The sequence below is a fragment of the Stenella coeruleoalba genome, assembly GCF_951394435.1.
Source record: "Stenella coeruleoalba genome assembly, chromosome: 20".
Classification (NCBI taxonomy): domain Eukaryota; kingdom Metazoa; phylum Chordata; class Mammalia; order Artiodactyla; family Delphinidae; genus Stenella; species Stenella coeruleoalba.
In genome coordinates this window covers 51,826,130-51,850,172 of record NC_137166.1, presented here as the reverse complement: position 1 = coordinate 51,850,172, position 24,043 = coordinate 51,826,130, and the positions used below count along the sequence as shown (strand labels likewise).

General features: G+C 53.0%; 2 protein-coding genes across 3 annotated transcripts; one reads left to right on the top strand and one right to left on the bottom strand.

Moving 5' to 3' along the window:
* Window positions 1-162: 162 nt before the first annotated feature.
* PRRG2 (proline rich and Gla domain 2) lies at window positions 163-6,746 on the bottom strand. Its single transcript, XM_079907748.1, has 8 exons — window positions 6,705-6,746; window positions 5,924-5,989; window positions 5,175-5,271; window positions 4,814-4,989; window positions 4,591-4,630; window positions 2,519-2,654; window positions 1,530-1,667; window positions 163-1,163 (listed from the first exon to the last, which is right to left on the bottom strand). Exons 3-8 carry the CDS (start codon window positions 5,257-5,259, stop codon window positions 1,145-1,147), a joined length of 594 nt encoding a protein of 197 aa, XP_079763874.1. The 5' UTR covers window positions 5,260-5,271; window positions 5,924-5,989; window positions 6,705-6,746; the 3' UTR covers window positions 163-1,144.
* NOSIP (nitric oxide synthase interacting protein) lies at window positions 6,713-22,426 on the top strand. 2 transcript variants are annotated; one of them, XM_079907747.1, is made up of 9 exons: window positions 6,713-6,860; window positions 15,928-15,998; window positions 16,580-16,685; window positions 18,615-18,696; window positions 20,141-20,300; window positions 20,390-20,508; window positions 20,642-20,829; window positions 20,945-21,053; window positions 21,235-22,426. In XM_079907747.1, exons 2-9 carry the CDS (start codon window positions 15,929-15,931, stop codon window positions 21,304-21,306), a joined length of 906 nt encoding a protein of 301 aa, XP_079763873.1. In that variant the 5' UTR covers window positions 6,713-6,860; window position 15,928; the 3' UTR covers window positions 21,307-22,426. The 2 variants fall into 2 exon arrangements, with proteins under 2 accessions (XP_079763873.1, XP_079763872.1); XM_079907746.1 differs by having other exon boundaries at window positions 6,716-6,860; window positions 15,826-15,998.
* The last annotated feature ends 1,617 nt before the right edge of the window (window positions 22,427-24,043 follow it).

Here is a 24,043-nt window from a genome sequence, read left to right as displayed (position 1 = left end):
CCCCGGGCGGGGGAGGGAGGGGACAGGGGCGGAGGGGCGGAGGGCGGAGGGGCGGAGGGGCGGGCAAGGGAGGGGGTGCAGCCGACGAGCCAACGAAGGGGGAAGGGGGGTTCCCCCTGGAGGGAAAGGGGGGGAGGAGGGACCCCGCTGTCTCCGCCTTTGCCCCGGCGCTTGCAGGAGAGAAGGGGGGGCGCGCGCTCCGGAGGGGGCGTCCCGGGCGGCCCCGGGGTGGGTGCGGGCGCTGGGTGCTCGCTCTATCGCCGCCGCCGCCGCCGCCTCCTCCTCCTCTGCGCTCACGGTGCAGCCATCTTTGCACAAGGCGGCTGGGGGAGGGGGGAGGGGAAGGGGGGGCGGGCGGCGGGGTGTCTGGCTGCGCTCCGCTTCCTCCCACAATCCCGTGCAAATGAGAAAAAAAAAAAAAAGAGAGAGAGAGGCAGACACAGAGCGTTAGCAGGGCCTGAGGGTGTAGGGCGCAGCGTTTGTACAGAAAGCCAGCTCTGCCGTGCGCAGACGCGCCCGGGAACGCGGTTCAGTTTATTTGTGTTTTTTTTTTTTTGCATTATTTCACTCTTTTGGGTCTCTTTTCCAAAGGGTTTTTATTTAGGGAAAGAGCTCAACTCCAGTCCCCCAGGTGCAGTGTGCGCCTGCCCCCAACCAAGCACGCTTGCAAATATGCCCCCCACCCTTTCCCCGGATTGCAGAGTGCCCCCGTGCGCGCACGGGGAGCACACGAAAACACGCGTGTGCACAGGCGGGGCTCTGCCTGTCCGTGGCCCGTGACACTGCGGGAGATGGCCGTTTCACACCTACTCACACGCGAGTCTGCGAGGCACTGCGCGCCTGAGTCGGAGTTTCCACGCACGCCTATCCCGGGGGCGGGGCTGGTGGGTACCCCCACCATTAGGAGAGCGTGGGGGCCTGCGAGGCGCCGGGACGCGGGAACACGTTGCCCGGGAACTTGCGTGTATCCGTAGGCGGCGGAAACACGTGTGTTAGGGTAGGCCTCGGGCCGGACGATCCCTACTGCCATCACCCCTCCAAGCTCAGCTCCGGAGTTTAAGAGGCCTGGGGGTTTCCGGAATCCGGTGTGAATCTGGGGCATGGTTCGGAGAACCCCGACTCCGAAACAGCTCGAAACAGCTCTTCAGCGCGGCCTCCAGAGGCTGCAAGGAGAGGGGCACAGTGGGGAGTCAAAGGCCCGGCTGTTTTAGCCCCCTCAACCCACCCTGGATGTCTCAGCCTATCCTCTGGGTACAAGACCCACCCCCGTATAATACTACACACACACCCACACACCCCTACCCCTATAATACTACACACACACACACACACACACACACCTATACTACTACTACTACACACACACACACACACACACACACACACACTTCAGGCCACGCCACCGCCCTCCAAACCTCGCCCCGGATAATAAGCTCAAAATCCCAAATCCCGCCCCTAAGCCCGCGCCCCTCCTCCGGCAGTGCCCTCCCCTCTGCGCCCCGCCCCCAGGCAGAAGCCCAGCCCCATACCTGGCGTAGGGGGGCGGTGGTGCGTCGTGCACCCCAGAGGCCGCCAGCGCCTGCTCGTAGGTGGGGAGGCCTGGGGGTGGGGGTGGAGGCAGGGGCGTCGGCGGACTCAGAGAGCTCAGGGGACTGATGAGCTCGGCCCTGGGGACAAGAAGGTGCACTGTTAGCAGGATAGAGAGCCTTGGGAGAAGGAGGAAAGAGGTAGGGAGACAGAGACACTGAGGGTGGTGGGGAGACAGAGGTGGAAGGGAGATGGACCAAGGAAAAAAAGTCACCTTCAACCTGACTCTACACACAGAAAAGCACCTCGAAGTGACAGGCAGATAGATGCACAGGGACAGGCAGCCACAGAAATCAACAACTGCTGAGACAGACTCGTTCACAGACACATGTGCTCCAGATACAAGCAGAGAGTCGTGGAGAAAGACGCAGCCCTGCAGAGAGGCAGGCAGACACACACAAGAAACAGACAGACACAACAGAGATACACTCAGCCACAAATTTCCCAGATCCACTCTTAACAATAAACCCTTCCTAGAAACCTTTAGACCCACTATACTTCAAGACTAATGCTCAAGCCCTCTCTTCGACCCTGCCACTGAGAGAGACACACCTAGACAACTGACACAGGCACACACAAACACAGCTACACCTTGTCACCACGGAAACTGACATCCCACAGACACCCACAGACCACAGGCTGCAGCCTCACCAGATATAATACCCACAGAATGATAATCACACATAAAACTGGTACTGCAAAGACAGCCAGGCAGCAAATATTGAATGAGTTCCTACTCTGTGCCAGGTGCTGTGGATATAGTCAGAGAGATGCCACAACTGGACACAGAATCTCGCAGACTCACTCTCCACATGACGGTCTCCTCAGATCTTTCAGCAGCGCCCAACCGCCCCCAATCTGGCCCATCTCCTTAGGTTGACCCTTCCTCCCTTCCCTGCTCCCCAGCCCCTCCTCCCCAAAGCCCCCTTACTCTTGAGGACTGGGCTGCTGGCCTCGTTTCTGACGGCAATGCAGATACCAAAAGGCTCCCAGGCTGGCCAGGACCATGAGCAGGATGCCCACTGTCAGCCCCACAGCCATGCTTGCTACGTCCCCTCGTCCACGTCCTGTGGGGGGGAGGAGGGCACAGCGTCAGGGGCTGTCACCCTCTCCAACATCCAGATACCTTCCCCTGAGGTAGGGGAAACCTTTCCAGATTTCCCCTGAGGGAAGACGACGGGCCAAGAAGGCAGAGCTGGGGCCACTTCCTAGCTGTGTGAACTCAGGCAACTCACCTCACTCATTTCTGTGAGCCTCCATTTCCTGCTCTGTAAAATGGGAATAATAACCCCTCCCTAATAGGTTGCAAAAATGCAATGAACTAAATGCAGAAAGGGCCTGGGATAACCTCATCTGAGACTAGAAAATAGGACAATTGTCTCTCTAAGAGGAGAGAGAACCCTCCTAAGATTGCAGGTGACATGCTTACTTAGGGTAGGGAGTTCAGACAGCCAACTCTCCGAACCCCCATACTGAGCATTGCCAGATTTAGCAAATAATAATGAGGATACCCAGTTAAATGTGAATTTGACATAAACAGTGAATTTCTTGTTTTTTGGCCACCGCAGACGTCATGCAGGATCTTAGTTACCCGACCAGGGATCGAACCCGTCCATGCCCCCTGCAGTGGAAGCACGGGGTCCTAACCACTGGACTGCCAGGGAATTCTAATTGTTTAGTATAAGTATGTTCCATGGAATATATGAGATATACTAAAAAATTATTCCTGTGTATTTGAAATTCACATTTAACTGGGCTGTGGGGGGAGCTGTCTTGTATTTTATCTGGCAACCCCGTCCCCTCTGGAATGCAATACCTTTTACCAACCAGGCTAAGGAGGGGCAAGGCCTTACCAGAAGGCTAGGAACAATTTATCTATCAAGGAGGAATGTAGGGACATCCCCTCAAAAACAGACTGCTGGTGTTTAGAACTCAAGTCGACCCTTGGCTAAGGTAAAGCGCCTTTAGCAATCAAAGCTTCATGTCTGAGGAAAAGGGGGGTGGGGCACAGGGAGGACCCTGGCTTTGTGAGGCCTTGCTAGGTCTTGCTGCTGGGGAAACTCCCTTTAGCACTGGGCAGGGGGGACTTTCCTCAAACAGTAAACCTCAGGCTTTTAGCCCTCTTAGCAAAAAGCTGCACTAAGAAGCCGGGGGTGGGGGACGGCCTTCCTGATTCCGACATGTTTCAGCTGGACTCGAGAAGCCAACAGGCCTTGATAGGCCTGTAGCAAAGCAGTTACCTCCCCTAGCAACCAATGTGAGGACTTCAGCCCAGACTTAGGGCCTGTTGCTAAGGTGGAAACACCCCTAGCAACCAGGCCACTCAGGGGTGAGATGCCCTGTGCCTGGAGGGGGGTCCTCCTGTGGGCAGGAGGCCTTGGGTCCTGAGCTTGGCTAGGTGTGGTTGCTAGGAAGAAGGCCTCCTTAGCAACCAGGCTGAAGCCAGGATGGGGTTGTGGGGGAGGGGAAGCCAACCAGGTAGTGAGTGCTGCTGTCTTCCTTGGTCCAGCCTGGCCAGGCTTTGTTGCTAAGGAGCAGCCCCTTCTTAGCAACAAGGCTGCAGCCACGATGGGGCCTCAGAACTCAGAGGAGGGGTTGGGGCTGGGCTGATCGGGCAGGTGAGGACAGACAGGCTTCCAGCAATTGGCCTAGCCCAGACCCGTTGCTAGGGAGCAACCCCCCTAGCAACCAAGCTGCAGAAGGGGCTGGGGCTCTGGACTCCAAAGAGGGGCTCAGGTGGGCCAGGGCCTCTGAGCCTGAGGCTGTAGCTTCTCCTACCAACTGTCCTCCTTCCTGGGGACATGGGACCTATTCCGAATAAGGTGTGGTGGGTTCCTCGGGCAAGGGCTCTAGTCTCAGAGGAGGGGATTTCTTTACCAACCCCGTCCAGGAACTCAGGAGCAGGGAACATGGAGGGGGTGAGATCGGGCCGGGGGATGTTCGTTCAGCCTCCACAGAAAGGAGCTGCCTTAGTTGCACAGAATGAGGGCTCCCGCGACTCACCTCCTCTGCCATTGTAGATGTAATTCTCCCAAAAGCGCTCCTTGAATGGGCAGGAGGAGAGAAGGCAGAAAGGAGGCATCAGCTGGGAGATTCTACACCCCCAAACCAGCCCGCCCTGATGATCTCTGAGGCACGAGGGGAGAGGGCGCTGAGGGGCAGGACCCTCCCCCCCAGCCCAGGTCCTGGAGAAGACAGAGGGACTCCGGGGACCCCAGGGCCTCACCGTCAGAGTATTGTCCTCAAAGTACTCCCGCGCCTCTTCCCAGGAACACCTCTCCTCTTGACACTCCCGTTCCAGGTTCCCTGGCGTGAACAGCTCCAGGTCCCAGTGATTGGCTCGTGGAATCCGCCTACGGCTGCCCAGGAAGCTCTGGGCCTCTGGGGGGTCCAGGAAGACTTCTGGACCCAAAAGACATAAGAGACAGAAAAACGGAGGGTTCCTAGGACTGGGGACGTGAAGGAGCCAGAACTTAAGGGGATGAAGAGCTCTGGGGTCCTGGGGCAGGAGGCAACTGCAGGCAGGGTTTTTCCAGAGGAAGGTGGATGTTTGTGCCTGGACTCCAGCTCTTCCCGCAAACGCTCACCTTGGTCTTGCTCCCCACTGGGTGAGGTGTCCAGGCAGGTGGTCAGTGCCAGGTACAGCAGCAGCACAGAGCGGTGGCTCCTCATATTTTGTGGACACTAATGTGGTTAGGTGAGAAGTGCCTCAGCTCCTGGAGAATGAGGCCAGGTCTCCCTGCCCAGACCCTGTGGTCCAGGAATTATAATAATAGCAGACACTTACGTGGCCTGTATCCTGGACCAGGCACTATTCAAGGTCATTTACCTCTATCAACTCAGTTTCATTTTCACCACGGTGCTATTATTATCTCCGTTTGATACAGGAGGAAACTGAGACACAGAGAAGTAAAAGAACTTGCCCAAGTTCATAAAGTTTGCAAGATTCAGAGGCAGGATTTCAGCAAAGGCAGTGTCCCTCCAGAAACCAGAGCCAGGAGTTTTATCTTTTTTTCTGCTGTGTCTGCAGCCCCCAGCATGGCTTTTGGCACAAAGTAGGAGCTCATAAACATGTCCATTGATAGGGATTCCTTCTTCCTGGTAATTTCCATGTATATCCACCTCTCTGTGCCCATTGCCACATTCAGCCACAGAATCAAAAATTACAGAAGAGGTAAAACCAGAGGCCTGTGTCCTGGGGTCCAGGAGCTGGGGGAGGGGGCAGCGGTCCTGGACTCCTGGGTTTGGGGGCCCCAACCTCTGGGTCCCAGAAGAGCAGGGAGCCAGGTAGCCAGGGTCCCCAAGCCAAGCTCTGCCTCCAGGGACATTCACTTACCTGCCTAGACTTGTGAGCACTGTCCCCTCCTCCTTAATCAGGGCCTCCTCGGCCAGCTGCAGCCAGCTGTGAAGGGGGACAGGGGAGAAGGGAGGGGAGAGGAAAGAGGGGTTACCTTGTTAACTATAGTCGGCAAAATCCCGGTTTCTGGCCAGAGGGGCGGGGTTTGCGATTACCTGCCCTGGGCGGGACTCAGGTAAGGGACAAAGTATTTAAAGGGACCTTATGATTAAGGGTCTAAGGTCCAGAGCCCCACAGGGAGGCCAGGGTCTCCGACACCGTGGGGCACTTAGGGAGTTGGATAGGCGCCCCCTCCCCTCCTATCCAATTTCCCCCCAGAGAGCTCGCCAGACAGAGCTAGGGAAATAAACAGCTAGGTCTCCAGATATCTAGGTATCTAGAAACTGGCGGGAAACTTGTGCCTTGGTCCCTGGGGGTAGGTGGGTATGCCGTAGTAAATTCCTGCTTCCTGAGAACGGCTCTGACTTCCGATTTCTCAACTGCTCCATTTATAAAGTGGGGACAGAGGAGTTGTCCCTTCTCTATTGTCTCTTATTTTGCAGCAGAAAAGTGGATGATATGCTCTGGTAAGCGGACTTTACAATCTCTGGGCGAAGTGATTAGCCCTTAAACACAGGCTTAGGGAGACGCAAAGCGCCCGCCCAGGGAAACGCCTAGTATATACTAAGCACGCCCTCTATTCACGCCAGTTTCACTGACCGGAACCTTCGACTTGCCACTCACGTTTCCGGAGGGCGGAAGAGAAGAAGGGAGCACTTACCAAGCCAGAAGAGATACCTCCGCAAATAGGGGCAGATCTACTTCCGGTCTCTTCTGCCGGGCGGAAGTGAGCGGAGCGGAGAGGGAAAACAGCGCTCCTTTCCGGTGTAGGGGTACAGTTGAAGTAGCTACCGACGAAGGAGAAGTCGTTCGTGAGGTGAGTTCCAGGCGGTGGAAGGCTAGTGTTAGTGAGATCGCCTTCCGGTGGGCAAGAGTCTTGGGCTCCTGAGGGAGCTAGGACAGGATTTTGAATTCCTGACTTCCTGGCAATCCTTAATAGAGCACTCTAGGCTCCCCAAGTTTGAAGCCGGACTACCTCCCTGGAGGTAGCCAAACCTTCAGCCGGCAGTTCTCAGTAGTTTTAGTTCCACTGCAGACGGATGGGCCGGGAATCCCAGGGGAAAGAGGAGACTGGGACTCCTAGGGGTCTAATGAGTGAGAGTTGAGGAAGAAGCACCCCTTTCCAGGCCTCCGTTTCCCAGACTGTGATGGGGAGGGCGGAGAAGGATTGTGCAGTCGCCTGCCGCGGCCTCCCTGCACCCTTTTGACAGCCGCTTCCCTCTCGGAGTAGCTGTTGGGTTAACGTTTTCCTCTGTGGAGCTTTGGGGTCAGGCAGTCCTGGGTTCACCTCCTGATGGTGTTGCTGATTCGGTGTGAACTCGGGTCTTGATGGGTCCTTAAAGCAATTTCACTTTAATATTTTATTATGAAAATGTTCCAACTTATATAAAAGTGAGAGAATAATAGAAGAATCTCTATCGCCCAGAGTTACCAATTATTAATATTTTTTGACATATTGGCTGGGTATTTTTTAAGATTAAATATATAAGGCAAATCCTATCCATCGTGACATTTCACCCGTAAATACCTCAGGATACATGTGTAAAAAACAGAGACATTTTTACAACATTGTAAATTAACTATACTTAAACTTTTTAAAAAAATTTTAATTTTTAAAAAGCACACACGCACACAAAAAAGCAGGGACATTTTCCTCCATGACAACAATACTATTACACTTACAAAAGCAACCCTAATATTACCTATTACTTGGTCCATAATCAAATTCTCCTTCTGAAAAAATGCCTTTAAAAAAAAGAAGTTTCACTTTTTTGAATCAGAATCCATTCAAGTCATTGTTATGTCTCTTAAGTTGCTCTTAATTTCAAACAGTCTCACCTCCACCCCACCCTGTTTTTTTCCTTGGCAATTGATTCATTGAAGAAACTGGATCAGTTATTCCGTTATCATCCCACCATCTGAACTTGTCTTTTTGCTTCTTTGAAATGGTGATGGCCTTTCACTTATTCCTCCATTATTCCCGCTGCACCCCCCTCCCCAATTGCCACACCCTCTCTCTATGCATTAACCTAATCTGGACTTTTCACATAAATGGAATATTTTTCCTGTCTGGTTTCTTTACTTAGCATAATGTTGTCAAGGTTCATCCATTTTGTAGCATGTATTAGTACTTCTTTTTAAAGCTAAATAATATCCCTTTGTATGAGATATACCATATTTTGTTTATCCACGCGTCAGTCAATGGACATTTGTGTTGTTTCCACTTTTTGGCTATTGTGACTATGCTGCTTGCACTTGTGTACAAGATTTAGTGTGGACATAAGTTTTCATTTCTTTTGGCGGTGGAATTGCTGAATCAAATGGTAACTCTGTGTTTAGCCTTCTGAGGAACTGCCAGACTTTTCCAAAGTGGCTGCTTCATTTTGCATTCCCACCCTCAGTGTCTGAGTGTTTCAATTTCTCCACACTTGTTATGATCCAACTTTTTTTTTTTTTTTGGCCATGCCGAGTGGCATGCGGGATCTTCCCCGACTGGGGATCGAACCTGTGTCCCCTGCAGTGGATGAGCGGAGTCTTAACCACCGGACTGCCAGGGAAGTCCATCGTCTGACTTTTTGACTGCAGTTATCCTGTGGGTGTGAAGTAGTATCTCACTGCTGTTTCTTGTTTTTGTTTTTTTTAAGATTTTTTCAATGGGGACCCTTTTTAAAGTCTTTATTTAATTTGTTACAGTATTGCTTCTGCTTTTTTTCTTTTTCTTTTAAATTTATTTATTTATTTTTGGCTGTGTTGGGTCTTCATTGCTGTGCGCGGGCTTTCTCTGGTTGCTGGGAGCAGGGGCTACTCTTCATTGCGGCGTACGGGCTTCTCATTGTGGTGGCTTCTCTTGTTGCGGAGCACGGGCTCTAGGCATGTGGGCTTCATTAGTTGTGGCACACGGGCTCAGTAGTTGTGGCTCGCCGGCTCTAGAGCGTACACTCAGTAGTAGTGGGGCATGGGCTTAGTTGCTCCGTGGCACGTGGGATCTTCCCGGACCAGGGCTCAAACCCATGTCCACTGCATTGGCAGGCGGATTCTTAACCACTGCGCCACCAGGGAAGCCCCGCTTCTGTTTTATGTTTTGTTTTTTTGGCCACGAGGCATGAGGCATGTGGGATGTTCGTTCCTGGACCAGGGAATGAACCCGCACCCCTTGCATTGGAAGGCGAAGTCTTAATCGCTGGACCACCAGGGAAGTCCCTCACTGCTGTTTTGACCGCATTTCCTTCATGATTAATGATGTGGAACATTTTTTTCATGTGCTTATTGGCCATTTATATATCCTCTTTGGAGAAATGTCTGTTTTGATCCTTTGCCCATTTTTAAATTGGGTTATTTGTCTTTTTATTATTGGGTTGTAAATTTCTTATATATTCTAGATACAATTCCTTTGTCAGACAGATGATTGACTACCACCACCTGTTTTGGTACAGCTTGCAAACCAAGAATGGTTTTTAACATTTTTCAATAATTGGAAAAGACCGTAACCAACAAGGATCCACTGTATCTCACAGAGAACTATACTCAATATTTTGTAATACCCTATAAGGGAAAAGAATCTGAAAAAGAATATATATATGAATCACTTTGCTGTACACCTGAAATGAACACAATCCTGTAAATGAACTATACTTCAATATTTTACAAATTGGAAAAAATCAAAAGAAGAAGAATATTTTGTGATATGTGATTCAGATACCAGTGTCCATAAAAGAAGTTTTATTGGAACACGGCCATGGCCATTCAGTTACATAGTGTCCACGGATGCTTTGCCATACAAGGGCAGAGTTGAGTAGTTGTGACAGGGGCAGGTGGCCCACAGAGGTGAAAATCTTTACTGTCTAGCCTCGTCTGGCAGATCCCTGCTCTAGCCTCTGGCTTCCTGGAATCAGGAAATTAAATGGAAAGCCTTGATTAATTTAGCTTCAGGCATCTTGGCATGGGGGCTTCAGCCCTGCTAGCTGCACACCTGGCTGTCCCACTTTTAGGGACGGTGAGATTGATGGGGCCTTCAGGTAGTGTTTACAGACTTAACGTTTGTCCCCAACCCCACCCGAAATCTTATATCTCCAATATGACTATTTGGAGATAGGACCTTTCCCGAAGTAATTAGTGTTAAATGAGGTCATAAGAGTGGGGTCCTAATCCATGGGGTTGGTGTCCTTAGAAGAGCAGGAGATACCAGAGAGCAAGCACTCTCTCCGCCCTGTGAGGACACAGCCAGGAGGTGGCCAGCCATCTGCAAGCCAGGAGGAGAGGCCTCACCAAAACCCAGCCATGGTGGCACCCTGATCTCAGACTCCTGGCCTCCAGAACTGTGAGAAAATCATCGTCTGTTGTGTAAGCCACCCAGCCTATGGCATTTTGTTTTGGCAGTCCTAGCTGACTGATACAGGTAGGAACAGCACAGACACGCCGTTGTAAAGCTATGTTTTTCTCCTTTCTGCTAGCAAGTATCAGCACCCTGCGGATGTCCAGTTGCCATCAGGTGCCTTAGTGAATCAGTTATGTCATCAGGGGTTGCAAAATGGTGGCTTTCCAATTCTTTCATTCCTCCCACATTTCTTTATCCAAGCTGTTTTTCACCTTGAGCCACATCCAAGGAGCAGTAGAAGAGAGTGACGTGATCTAAGCTCCCTTTTGAAAAGCTCACCAGGGCTCCTCTGTCAAGGAACAGACTGAGGAAGAGACCAGTTAATCCCTCTGGGCCTCTGTTTTCTCACTTCTAAAATGGGGAGAACCTACCTCGCAGGTTATCCCGAGGACCGAATGCGTTCAGAACTGTGAAGCGCTTCGCCCAGGGCCTGGTGCATAAGTGTTGGAAGGATGTGATGGTCATTTCTATTCCTGTAGTGCTTTTATATTGATTGGATGGACGATTCATTCATTGATTACACACCTCTCCCGGCCCTAGGGTTGGAAGTGGTTAACATCCTATCTGACATCTCTGTGCCCCCCAGGTGCCATGCAGTGCCAGGACCCATCCTGGAGTCCAACCCAGCCCCCGCCTCTAGGGGCTTCTAGTCTGGGGGGAGAAATTCTGAGGGGTGGCAGCTATAATGGATGGAAATCAGGGCATTGTCAGAGCACCAGGAATGCCTAACTCAGGCTTCCCAGAAGAGGCGACTCCTGATGGAGCCTGGGAGGAGGAAGGACACGGGATTTCCAGGGGGAAGGTCCAGGGTTACAGGAGCTGCCCCACTCCCCCGTGAGAGTCAGCACAGTGCCTGAGGCTACAGCATCAGGGGTGGTGAAGGCCACAGACTCATGCCTGGGTCAGACCCCGGCTGCATGACCTTGGGCACCTTCTCCCTGCCTCTGTTTCCTTGTTTGTAGCAACTGCTTGGGTTGTGGCATCTGGTGGAGTTAATATGTATAAAATACTTAGAACAGGGCCAGGTTCACCAAACCTCTTAAATAAATACCAGTCATTATTCATAGAACATCTCAGACCCTCGCTTTTGCTCTTAGGGAGCTCCCTCTTTCCTGCTTCCAACACATCCTGTTTGTGTCTGTGATTTCCTCGAGTGTAATCGACGCTTTGGGTTCCTTTAACACAGGTCTCCACCCGCCTGGGACGGCCTGCAGCACCCACGTGACCCACGCTATTAAAGGGAGGGGGCTCGTAGCATCCTTTAGTTCTCAGAGGGTTCTCTGGTCCCAAGAGATTCAGGATTCAGACGAATCAACTGCAGAAAAAGACAGTCGGGAGAGAATAAGGGAGACTTGAATACCAGCTGGATAGTAAAGGATGTGAAGGGATTATTAATGCATTAATGGTATTGTGGTCATGTTTTTTAAACACAGTAGCCACGAGTCCCCAGAAGCTGTGGGGCACTTTGATATGTGGCTAGTGCCCCCGAGGGACTGTGTTTTTTAATCATTTCATTTTAATTAATTCAAATTCAAGCACCGATACTGGATTCAATTCCTGGAAAACTTTTAAGTACGTTTGGCACAAGCAGAGCGTGTGAATGTACATTTGCTCCTGTAAATTTTATGAACCCGAAATATAGGACAAGTTTCTGCAATGGAACTTTCGTGTCTGAATTGAGATGTGTTGAGAGAGTGGACTAGACTCTGGATTTTGAAGACTTTCTGGGAGAACGGGAATGAGTTGGCCTTTATTCTTGGATTGTAACCTCCCCAGGAGGACTGCAGCTGTCACATGGTTAAGGTTAACCCACACGGCTGCCTGGGTTCGAGTCTGGCTCTGTTGCCGCTTCCCAGCTGGGGGACTTCATGAGGCAGTTTTCTCCTCTGTAAAATGGGAAGGAGGATATATAACAGCTGATGTTACTTTGGACGTGGCCTCTCTGAAAAGCTAGTGACGTGAGATGGTAGTAGTTCTGTTTTCTCTTTTGAGGTTTTCCTCACTGGGGAGACAATAGAGCTGCTGACCCCTGGTCAACCCTAGTCAGCAGTTCTCAAGCTTTTTGGTCTCAGCACCTTAAAAATCATCAAGGACTCCAAAAAGCTTTTGTTTGTGGGAGTTCTGTCTATCAGGATTTGCCATATCAGGGGAATTCCCCCGGCAGTCCAGTGGTTAGGACTCGGCACTTTCACTGCTGAGGGCCTGGGTTCGATCCCTGGTCAGGGAAGTAAGATCCTGCAAGCCTCGCTGCATGGCCGAAAGAAAAAGCGATTTGCCATATGAGAAAGGAAAACAGGTATGAAACGGTCTTGATTGAGATATAATTCACGTGACACAAAACTCACCCATTTAAAGTATACGATTCGTGGCTTTCCGTACAATCACTGTTTTTGCAACCATCACCATTTTCTGATTTCAGGACATTTTCATCACTGCAGAAAGAAACCCCATACCCCTTAGCAGCCACTGCACGCCCCCGCCCCCGGTCCCCCCTTCTCCCAGCCTGTGGCAACCACCAATCTGCTTTCTGTCTCTATGGACCTGCCCATTCTGGACCTTTCATATAAATGGAATCAACAACACGTGGCCTTTTCTACCTGGCTCTGTTCACTCCGCATAATATAAGACATTTTTAAAACCCAAGGGTGCACAAGCACAAGTCACACAGCCTCTGGAAAACCCCACTAGACACTTGAGAGAAGGAGAGGAACAAAGGCAAACGCATTTGTTTTATTTATTTATTTTTAGAGCGCTCTCTTTCTATTTATTTATTTGGCTGCGCTGGGTCTTAGTTGGAGCACGTGGGATCTTCGTTGCGGCACGCAGGATCTTTGGTTGGAGCATGCGAACTCTTAGTTGCGGCACGCGTGTGGGATCTAGTTCCCTGACCGGGGATCGAACGCATGCCCCCTTCATCAAGAGCACAGAGTCTTAGCCACTGGACCACCAGGGAAGTCCCAAACATGATTTAGTATTACAAAAATAGTTTTGTGGACTCCCTGAAACTATCTTAGGGACCCCTGGGGTCCCTGGACCTTCCTTTGAGAACCACTGCCCTAGGCAAATGGCTTCACTTCTGTGCCTCAGTTTGCCCCTCTCCAAAGTGGAGATGGGGGTGGGACGGACCTCAGAGGGTGGCTGAGGTTGGATGATTGAGAGTTGGCCTGGGGGTCAGGGGTCAAGCAGTGTCCCTTGGGATTATTCCCATGACCGCCTGGCAAAATAATGAAATGCTCCATCTATAGCGGTTCCTCTCTCTCTCAGAGGGAAAATGTCCCGGTCCACAAAGCCAAAGAACTTGGCTACAAGACAAGCAGCCCAGTGCCAAATACCGCAGAGGGTCAAAGCAGTTGACAACTAAGAATAGAGTGGGGAATTTGTCCCTGAGGAGGTGAACTCGACCTTCATGAGTGCCAGTGGGGAGGGGGGAGCTGGGGCGGAAGCCATGGGGCCAGGGCGGAGGAGGGGGATGGCAGGTGAGCTGGGTGGCAGCAGGTGCTGGGCTTGCTCCAAAGCTGGGGGTGAGGGGAAGCTGGAGGAGGGGCGGTGGGTGGAGTTGGGGTGTTTCACCAAGGTTACCTTCTGCAATCAGCACAGTGGCCGCGGCTGGGGTGCTAGAAATGTTCCGCATCTCGATTGGGGCGGGTAGTTACGAGGGTGTATGCAATTGTCAGAACGTATCAAGCTGCATCCTTAAGGTCTGTGCATCTATTCTACGTAAATATACCTACAAAACAAAAAATGGGTTTCTGGGAGGAAGATGCCAGTAGGGGGAGTGCGAGATCTGTAGCTCAAGGAGAGGTGTTTGAGTTTTGAAAGTGAAAGGCAAGTTTCTGAAAGCATCCGGAACCGGGAAATAAGATGAAGTTGCCTTTCACATTGTGGGTGCTCCCGGTTGTGCCTCCCTCCCCCACCTTCTGGATCCTCCTTTCAGCCACAGAGCCAGAGAGAGTATTTCCTGAACATTCCATATGCCATGCTCTGAGTATGACCTCATTTAATCCACACAGCAATCCAGTCGTGTCAACTCGATCCTGTGGTTCTCCCCACTTCTTACCAAAGGACTCAGAGAGGAAATCACAAGTCCAGAGTCACAGCCAGCAGGGGGCCAACCTCGGACTCAGGCCCAGGCCGGTCTTATTCCTTTGATCCATATAACCCCCTCCTTCTTGTTCCGTTTATTCTTATTTATCATAACCCCAGTCAGTCCCCTCCCCTACATGGGCAATCATTCTTACAGGCATCATCTTTTGTTTGCAGGTGTTTAAAATGTATCATTTTGTTCATGTGCAGATTGTTTTATTTCTTACTTTTTTCACCCAGCATTGTGTTTTTAAGATCCACCCACAGGAATTCCCTGTTGGTCTGGTGGTTAGGACTCCGCGCTTTCACTGCCGAGGGTGAGCGTTCAATCCCTGGTTGGGAAACTAAGATTCCACAAGCTGCGTGGCACTGCCAAAGGAAAAGAAGTCACCCACGATGCTCTGTGCGCGCCTGGTCAGTTGCGTCTCACTGCTGGGTGGCCTCCGTGAGGGGCAGTCACTATCCATTCCACGAGGGCGGGATATTCAGTTGCCTTTGACTCCCCTCCAGTATAAATAACACCACCGTGAACATCCTCACACATGCTCCCTAGTGCTGTCGCCTTTGGGGCACATACACCCAAGTGCAGAATCGCCTGCACTCGCTTTGCTGAAGTACCACCAGCCTGTGTTCCCCCAGCATCACCTGAGGGGATTCCTATCACCCACCCTCACCCTATCCAGCTATCTTATCCAGCTCTCAAAGTTTCGCCCGCCAGCCTAGTGATAGATTTAAAATGATGTCTCACTGTGGTTTTCCTGTGAGGAGAATTGGAGGCATCTCTCCATCTACCTGTTAGTCTTTGAGCTGCTTCTGTAAATCGCCTCTTCGCATCCTCGGCTCATTTTCCTCTTGGGGTAGCTGGGTTTTTCTTGTTGACTTGCCAGCGTTCCGTGTACAGTCAGTTCTGCTCTAACACTTGTTTTGAAAACTCGAGATTTATTCCAGTGCGATGGATACATTAGGGAACAATTTGAACATAAGGCATGTTGCACCTAAATGAAGCCAGGTGCGCTTGGTTGAAATGAGCGTGTAGGCATACACAGAGCACACGCTCAACACATCCAGAACATCTACTGGGCGCTTCAGTTCCCCATTCGTGTTACGAGCCCCACCGATCACATCTGCTGCTAGAACTTTCCATCAGATAACCCTCCTTCCACCACCTCACCGTAACTCACAACGTGTACCCCTTCCGACACCACTTCCACAAGCAAACTTCAGGTCTTTTTCAGGGTTGAGTGCCATATTTGTTTTGGGGAGGTATAGGCATTTCTTAACCATTTAACGTGTGCAAAACTCTCTTCCCCTGCCCCACTCCCAGCTTTCCCGTCAGATCAGATCGGGGGCCAGAAAGGTCCAGTCCTCTCTGCGTGGGCCCCCTCTGGACACACAGCCCTGCAGCTGCCCCTTCCTTACCCCCCAGGATGACACGCCACGGCAAGAACTGCACGGCGGGGGCCGTCTACACCTACCATGAGAAGAAGAAGGACACAGGTACTGGGTTTGGGGGAGGGGGCAAATGGACCCTGAAGTCCCCATGTTACTTTGCTCCTCTGGTTGTGCTCTCTGGGCATGTGTCTTTCCCCCGACCGTGTAAGTAACAGCCACGTGACTGATGGTCACGACCGGAAACGTAACAGCCCACGTGAGCCAGCGACCTTCTCCCTGCCTTGTCGTGGGCACTGCGTTAAGTGCCTTCCATGCTAAGCCTCCCAAACACCCACTGAGGAAGGAATCACTGTTGTCAGGCCGTATTCCAGAGGCGGAAACGGAGGCCGAGAGAGGTACAGACGCTTGAGCTTGGTCACAGAGCCAGAAGGCCCGAGGGGAGTCAGTTACGAGCCTCTTCCCCGAGCTGCCTCAGGGACAGGGCCTGTCTGTCACTTACCCTCTGGGGATGAACGCCTTCCTGTGGGTTGTGCAGCCCTGTCCCCAACGCAGACACACAGCCCAAGCTCTTGACTGCCTGTTCTCTGAGTCCCCCTACCTCGGAGTCCTCTCTGTGCCTTTCTCTCCGGGTTTGGAGAAGGGCACGTCTCCTGCCTCTCCATCCCTCTGCCTCTCTCTGTCCCCAGCGGCCTCAGGCTACGGCACCCAGAACATTCGACTGAGCCGGGATGCCGTCAAGGACTTCGATTGCTGCTGCCTCTCTCTGCAGCCGTGCCACGACCCTGTTGTTACGTAAGCTGGGAACACGGGTGGGCGGGTCAGGGTGACGAGGGCAAGGGAATCGCCAGGAGGGGGCTGCACAGCCAGGGCGCCCTGGCAAGCCACCTACCCTCCCGCAGCCTCAGTGTTCTCCTCTGAGACATGGGCATGATCCTAGTACGCTTCATGGGGTGTGGAAAAGAATACATTCACAATAGAGGGCAGGGCTCCTGGAAAGTGGCTAGCCCATAATAACAGCTCACGTGTGGAGTGCTTACTGTTACCTACCTCTTAGCGTCTGGCAAAGGCTTCAGCGAGATAATGGGTAGAAGGTACTTAGTCCACTGACTAAATATGTGCTCAATTACTGGTCCATTTTGTAGACATCGCGATGAAAGTAGATCGTGGTTCAGGGTCCCCGAGGCCACCGGGAGGTTCAGTGGTTCACTAGAAGAACACACAGAACTCAGCAAAGCAGTTATCCTCAAATGACAGCTTATGACAGCAAAAGGTTACAGATTAAAACCAGCAATGGGGGTGGTTTCCCAGGCAGTCCAGTGGTTAAGACTCTGAGCTTCCAGTGCAGGGGGCATGGGTTTGATCCCTGGTCGGGGAACTGAGATCCCACATGCCGGGCTTCCCTGGTGGCGCAGTGGTTAAGAATCCGCCTGCCAATACAGGGGACACGGGCTTGATCCCCAGTCCGGGAAGATCCCACATAGCACAGAGCAACTAAACCCATGCGCCACAACTACTGAGCCTGTGCTCTAGAGCCCATGAGCCACAACTACTGAAGCCCACGCACCTAGAGCCCGTGCTCCGCAACAAGAGAAGCCGCTGCAATGAGAAGCCCGCCCACTGCAACGAAGAGTAGCCGCCGCTCGCCGCAACTAGAGAAAGCCTGTACGCAGCAACAAAGACCCAACGCAGCCAAAAATAAATAAAATAAAAGATCCCACATGCTGCGTGGCACGGCCAAAAAAATTTTTTTTTAAATAAATTTATTTATTTATTTATTTATTTATGGCTGCATTGGGTCTTTGTTACTGTGCGCGGGCTTTCTCTAGTTGCGGCGATCGGGGGCTACTCTTCGTTGTGGTATGCGGGCTTCTCATTGCAGTGGCTTCTCTTGTTGTGGATCATGGGCTCTAGGTGCACGGGTTTCAGTAGTGGCACACGGGCTCAGTAGTTGTAGCTCGTGGGCTCTAGAGCGCAGGCTCAGTAGTTGTAGCGCACAGGCTTAGTTGCTCCACGGCCTGTGGGATCTTCCCGGACCAGGGCTCGAACCCGTGTCCCCTGCATTGGCAGGCAGATGCTTAACCACTGCGCCACCAGGGAAGCCCCCCCAAAATTTTTTAAATAAATAAAATCAGCAGTGGGAAAAGACACATGGGGCAGAGTCCCAGAGAGACCAGGCACAAGCTTCCTTTGTCTCTCTCAGTGGAGTCGCAGGAAAGCGCTTAATTTTCGCCGCAGCAGTGACTACCCACCAGGAAGCTCGCTCCAGCCTTGGTGTCCAGGGTTTTTATTGGACGTTAGTCACCTAGGCCTGGCTGACCTTGGTCTTCAGCCCCTCCAGAGGTCCAGCTCACACCACATGGTCCCAGCCTCCCAGGCAAACAGAGACACTCTTAACAGGCAGGACATTCCAAGGCCTAGAGGTGCCCTCCCAGGAGCCAGTCCTTTGGTTGGAATGTGCAGGGTTTGCACAGCCCAGGCCTGCTGAGCTGACCGTTTACAGTGCGAGATTTTGCCTGCGCATCAGAGGACATTCTAAAGCCGGGAGAGTTAAAACAGTGCGGTCACCTCAGAGAGCTGAGCCGAGCCCTGAGCGAGCAGTTGCCTAGAAGACGCTCAGTGGTTGCCCTGGGCAGGGAGCTGATGTTCAGCAGGTGACTGTCAATCTCTGGCCATGTGGCCTGGGCCAGGCCCATGTTTTCTCATCCCCTCTTCTCTTTGCAGCCCCGATGGCTACCTGTATGAGCGGGAGGCAATCCTAGAGTACATTTTGCACCAGAAGAAGGAGATCGCCCGGCAGATGAAGGTGGTTGGGCTGGGAGAAGGGGGTGCAGGCGTGGGTAGGTGGTTTCGATGCTGGGCCTCGCATCTAAATTCCTCCCCGCCCAGGCCTCTCCTGTGCTGTTCCCTCTGCTGGGCACACCGTCCCCTCCCACTTCTGGTTAAATTCTTCTCGTTCTCCAGATTTCAGCCCAGGTGTTGCCTCCTCTGGCCTCTTGCTAGTCCAGGGCCCTGAGGGCCTGCCCCTGTCACCTCTTCTTTGGCACTTGTCACAGTTGTGACTCTACCTGTGGCTGTCTGATACAGGCCCCAGGGGCAGGGAGCGGGGCTCTCACCCACCCCAAGGCCCTAGGTTCTCGGGACATACTTGGTAAATGAGTGGATGCCAGCTCATCTCCTTGGGCCTCAGTTTTATTGTCTCTAAAATGGGCTGACAGGGCCAAACTAGCGGGCACAGCAGGGCATGCGGGAAATGCTCACAGATAAGAACTTCTTAGGCATTTTCTTGGAGCCAGGCCCACCTTCCACTGCTGAGCTCATTTTGTGGCTAGGAGGGACCCTGTCTCCCTCCTTGTCCTGCCGGCTTTTCCAGAGCTCAGGAAGCACTGGGGGCCAGGTTCTTGTTGAGTTTTTGGTCTGGAGTGCGTGGCTTCCCCTCTGCCCAGGTCCTCCACCCAGCCTGGTGGCCCCCTCATCGTGCAGCCCACATCGGAAGCCCTCCCGAGCATCAGTCAGCGTCAGCGTTCCCTCCTTGCTCACTCGGTGGCCGGAGCAGTGTCTCCTCTTGCCCTCACACTGCCTGAGCCTTCATGGCTCCATAAACCTTCTCTGCTCCCTACTATCCTGGAACTCGGGCCGTTGAGGGCAGGGACAGAGTCTACACTGTATGGACTGTATAATAGATAAGTGGTAAGATATACTGTATAATTAATAACATATGGCCCCAAATTACATTTATTGAGCACTTACTATGTGCCAGGCCAGGTAGTGTTTTAAAAAATCTTCCTGTGTAACCCTCCCAGTGAGCCTCCGAGGTAGGTCACCATTGTCAGCCCGTTTTACGGATGAAGAAACTGAGGCCAGGATAGGTCACAGTGCTTACTGGAGGCCACAGAGCTAATCAGTGACAAAGGCAGGCTTTGAGCTCTGGCAGTCCCGCTTCAGCCAAGCTGTTGACCACCGAGTCCCAAACCAGCTAAAGTGGAAATGGCTTAACTGCCCTTCAGTTGGTGAAGGGACAGGCAAAGGCAGCAGAGGCACACCATGGATAACTGTGCAGCCGATTAAACATTCACACCCAGGCAGTCACCAGCCTCCACCAAACAGAGCCTCTGCCAGGAACCTCCCCTGTATGGGTTCCAGTTCACCCACCTTTAAATTCCAAGAGGCACCCCAGCCCCCACCTAGGGTGCCCCAAACTCACAAGCCACAGGGGGATGCCTAGCTCGCTCCTGCCTGGCTGCCCGCAGGCCTACGAGAAGCAGCGGGGCGCCCGGCGTGAGGAGCAGAAGGGGCTGCGGCGGGCGGCCGCGCAGGACCAGGTGCGGGGCTTCCTGGAGAAGGAGGCGGCCATCGTGAGCCGGCCCCTCAACCCCTTCACGCCCAAGGCCGCCTCCGGGGACTGCCCAGGTGAGAGAGAAGTGGACATGCAAGTGGGTGGGGCTCCCGCGGGGCCAGGTGCCTCCCTGGTTGCGTCCGAACCCCTCTCCCCCCCGCAGATGATGCCCGACCCGGGTCCAGTGCGGGCCCCACAGGCAAGGACAAGGACAAAGCGCTGCCCAGCTTCTGGATCCCATCGCTGACCCCCGAGGCCAAGGCCACCAAGCTGGAGAAGCCGGTGAGCCCCCTACTCCAGCAAGCGCCTGTGTGTGCCCGCTTTGCCAGAGAGGGCCAGGGTCCTGAGGGCCCCCATCCTCCCTCCGCCCGGCTCTAGCCCCGCCTGTTGACTCGGCCCCCCTCCTGCTCCCCAGTCGCGCATTGTGACCTGCCCCATGTCCGGGAAGCCGCTGCGCATGTCCGACCTGACGCCCGTGCGCTTCACGCCGCTCGACAGCTCCGTGGACCGCGTGGGGCTCATCACGCGCAGCGAGCGCTACGTGTGTGCCGTGACCCGCGACAGCCTGAGCAACGCCACACCGTGCGCCGTCCTGCGGCCCTCGTGAGTCGCCTGGGGGACAGCCTGGGGACCTGTGGGACGGGGCGGGCTTGGGGTGCGGCTCTCTCTTTGGGGCGGGCCCTCTGATCGTCGTGCCCCACACTCACCCTCACTGCAGTGGGGCCGTGGTCACCGTGGAGTGCGTGGAGAAGCTGATTCGCAAGGACATGGTGGACCCCGTGACCGGAGAGAAGCTCACGGACCGCGACATCATCGTGCTGCAGCGGGTGAGTGGCACCCCTCCTCCCTGTCCCCTAGCCTTCCGGTAACCCTGACCTGCTTCCAGAGGGCCCGCTCCCTTACCGAGGCCCCGCCCCACTAAGGGAGCGGGGGCCCAACCGAACCTCGCGGGCCAGGGAACCCCCACGGCACCCCAGCTCCCCGCTGCCTCTCTTCCTCCTCCTCTAGGGCGGCACGGGCTTCGCGGGCTCCGGAGTGAAGCTGCAGGCCGAGAAGTCCCGGCCAGTGATGCAGGCCTGAGCGCGCGGTAAACCAAATAAATGGGCTTGTTGGACGCGACAGGCCGTGTGGCGCCGTCATTCACCGCGCCAGAGCCCGGTGACAGCGTGAGCTCAGGAATGACTGCGTTTTGAAAGCGTGGGCTAAAAATATTTGATTGTGGTCTCACGTTAAGAGTAATATCTGAATCGAATGCAAACGCACAGCTTTAAATGGGTTGAGTGGCCAGAGGTCGGAGTCTGGGCCGCGACCACAGGAGGGCGCCACTTTAACGGACTGTAGAAGTCCCCGCACTTTCTTTTGAGTTAAACCAAATTTGAAGCCCAGGAGGCGACCCGGAACGCGTCTCCCGTTGTAAAGTTTGATAAGACACGTAAAGGAAATGAAGTGCTGTGTGTGACTGAGAAAGCGAACAGCCGGCACCCTGTCTAGAGAAGGCAGTCAGGAACGCTTCCTCCCCCACCACCTGGAGGCTGGAGGGTGAAGAGGAAGAGGAAACCGCAAGTGCAAAGTCCCGGAGGCAGCACTCGGCAGGTGTGACGAGGGAGGAGTTCAGAGCACCCAGGCCTAGTGGACTTGCCTGGAGCTCAGACTTGACTAGGAGGGCAGGGGTGGCCTTTAAAGCTATGTTTTTAATAACCATTGAATCACAAAAGCAGACCCTGTGCAGTGTGGAGAACCAGAGCATACAGTCAAGCAAAGATTGCAAAAATAAAGTCTTAAAAGTCCTGACTCTCGGGCTTCCCTGGTGGCACAGTGGTTGAGAGTCCGCCTGCCGATGCAGGGGACGCGGGTTCGTGCCCCGGTCAGGGAAGATCCCACATGCCGCGGAGCGGCTGGGCCCGTGAGCCATGGCCGCTGAGCCTGCGCGTCCAGAGCCTGTGCTCCGCAACAGGAGAGGCCACAACAGTGAGAGGCCCACGTACAGCAAAAAATAAAAAATAAATTAAAAAATAAATAAAATAAAAAAGGACACTTTCTAAAAAAAAAGTCCTGACTCTCTGAGCGATACCCAGGTCCTGTCCTTCCAGGTCTTTCTCACATGAGTTTTTTTCAACCAAAGTGAGATTTCCATGCAAGTACTGTTCTGTTCATTGAACAGTCTCTACCTTTTCATTTTGGTAAGAGGTCTTCTAATCCAATGCCCAGGCGAGATTCAGAGTGTCCTTGAGTGCTGGGCAAGCCCCTGTCTGGTGCAGGACCAGTTGGTGCGTCTGGCCGCAGGGAAAGGTGTTAGCAGGAGGGTGGGTCATCCTTGCACCCTGGGGAGCCCCGGAAACCCAGCAGTTCCTCCCTCAGATGCTTCTAGACCCTTCCCTTGGTCCCTAAGAGCCTTCACGCCCCACTCTTGGTCTCCCAGTCCCATTGTCTTGGGAGGATGCTTGTACCCATTTTGCAGAACAGCCCACCAAGGCTGAGAAGACAACTTGCCCAAAGTCACACTGCTCAAGGCCATAGCTGAGCCCAGGTTCACCCAGAGGTCAGCCACCTCCAGATACCTGCACCCGCCTCATTCAGTCTTGCCCTCCTCCACATCCTTTGCACCCTTCCTCCCCTAGGTTTCCCACACTGCCACCCACAGACCTCTCCACCTTGGCAAGCTCCCACCCCATCCCTTTACCCAGAATGATAGAGATCTTCCCTCCTTCTCTAAACACCCCCAATCCCCGTCCTCTTAAGAGCTCTCAACCACCCCGAGTCTTTTCTCTCAGTCCCCCCCGCCCCAAGGATCCTGTTTATGTGTGGTACAGACCACTCCCCACCCCAAATAAAGATTTAAAGGTGCAAGATTGGAAATTCTGGATTTCCACAAGGAGCCTAAATGCCACTATTTAGTTCACAGGCCCTTTGAGACACTCTTTGCGGGGAGGGGTGGGGTGTGAGTCAAGGTCCTCACTCTAAGCCATAGGTTTCCTTTAAGATTTCAAAGGTAACAAGGAGAGGAAGCAAGAGTCAGACCACAGCTGAAGCTGTGGCAGGAGAAGGGAGGGATGGGAAGTGGAGACAAATTTTGTGTTTTCTCAACAGAGGTTCCTTAGACACTGGTCTAGAGTTTAGAGCAAAGGGGCTTCCCTGGTGGCGCAGTGCTTAGGAATCCGCCTGCCAATGCAGGGGACACGGGTTCGAGCCCTGGTCCGGGAAGATCCCACATGCCGCGGAGCAACTAAGCCTGCGTGCCACAACTACTAAAGCCCGCATGCCTAGAACCCGCGCTCCTCAACAAGAAAAGCCACCGCAATGAGAAGCCTGCGCACCGCACGAAGAGTAGCCCCCGCTCGCTGCAACTAGAGAAAGCCCATGCGCAGCAACAAAGACCCAGCGCAGCCAAAAGTAAATAAATAAATATTTAAAAATAGATGATGTTCAGAGCAAGAAATGGGCGTGGTGGGGCTTGGTGGGGTGTGCCCACTGGTGGCTCCAGCCTCAACCAGCCACAAACAGTACTTTAGGACAACTGTGATTACTTGTTGAGATTTTTAAATTGGGGAGACTTTTCTGGAAAGCGAAAACTATATAGACAGGGAGCAAATCCTTGGTGTCCAGGGGTGGGGGAGGGATTGACTACAAGGAGGGTTAACAAGAGTTTGAGGAGGGGGGATGGATCTGTTCTAATCTTAACTGTGGTGATGGTTGTATGAAGATGATTTGTCAAAATTCACCAAAGAGAGTGGACTTTATATGAATTAAAATTTAAAAATGCAGAAAAGGGGCGGGGCATTTTGTGTGAGTAGATTTCCATTTCTCTTAAAAAAATCAG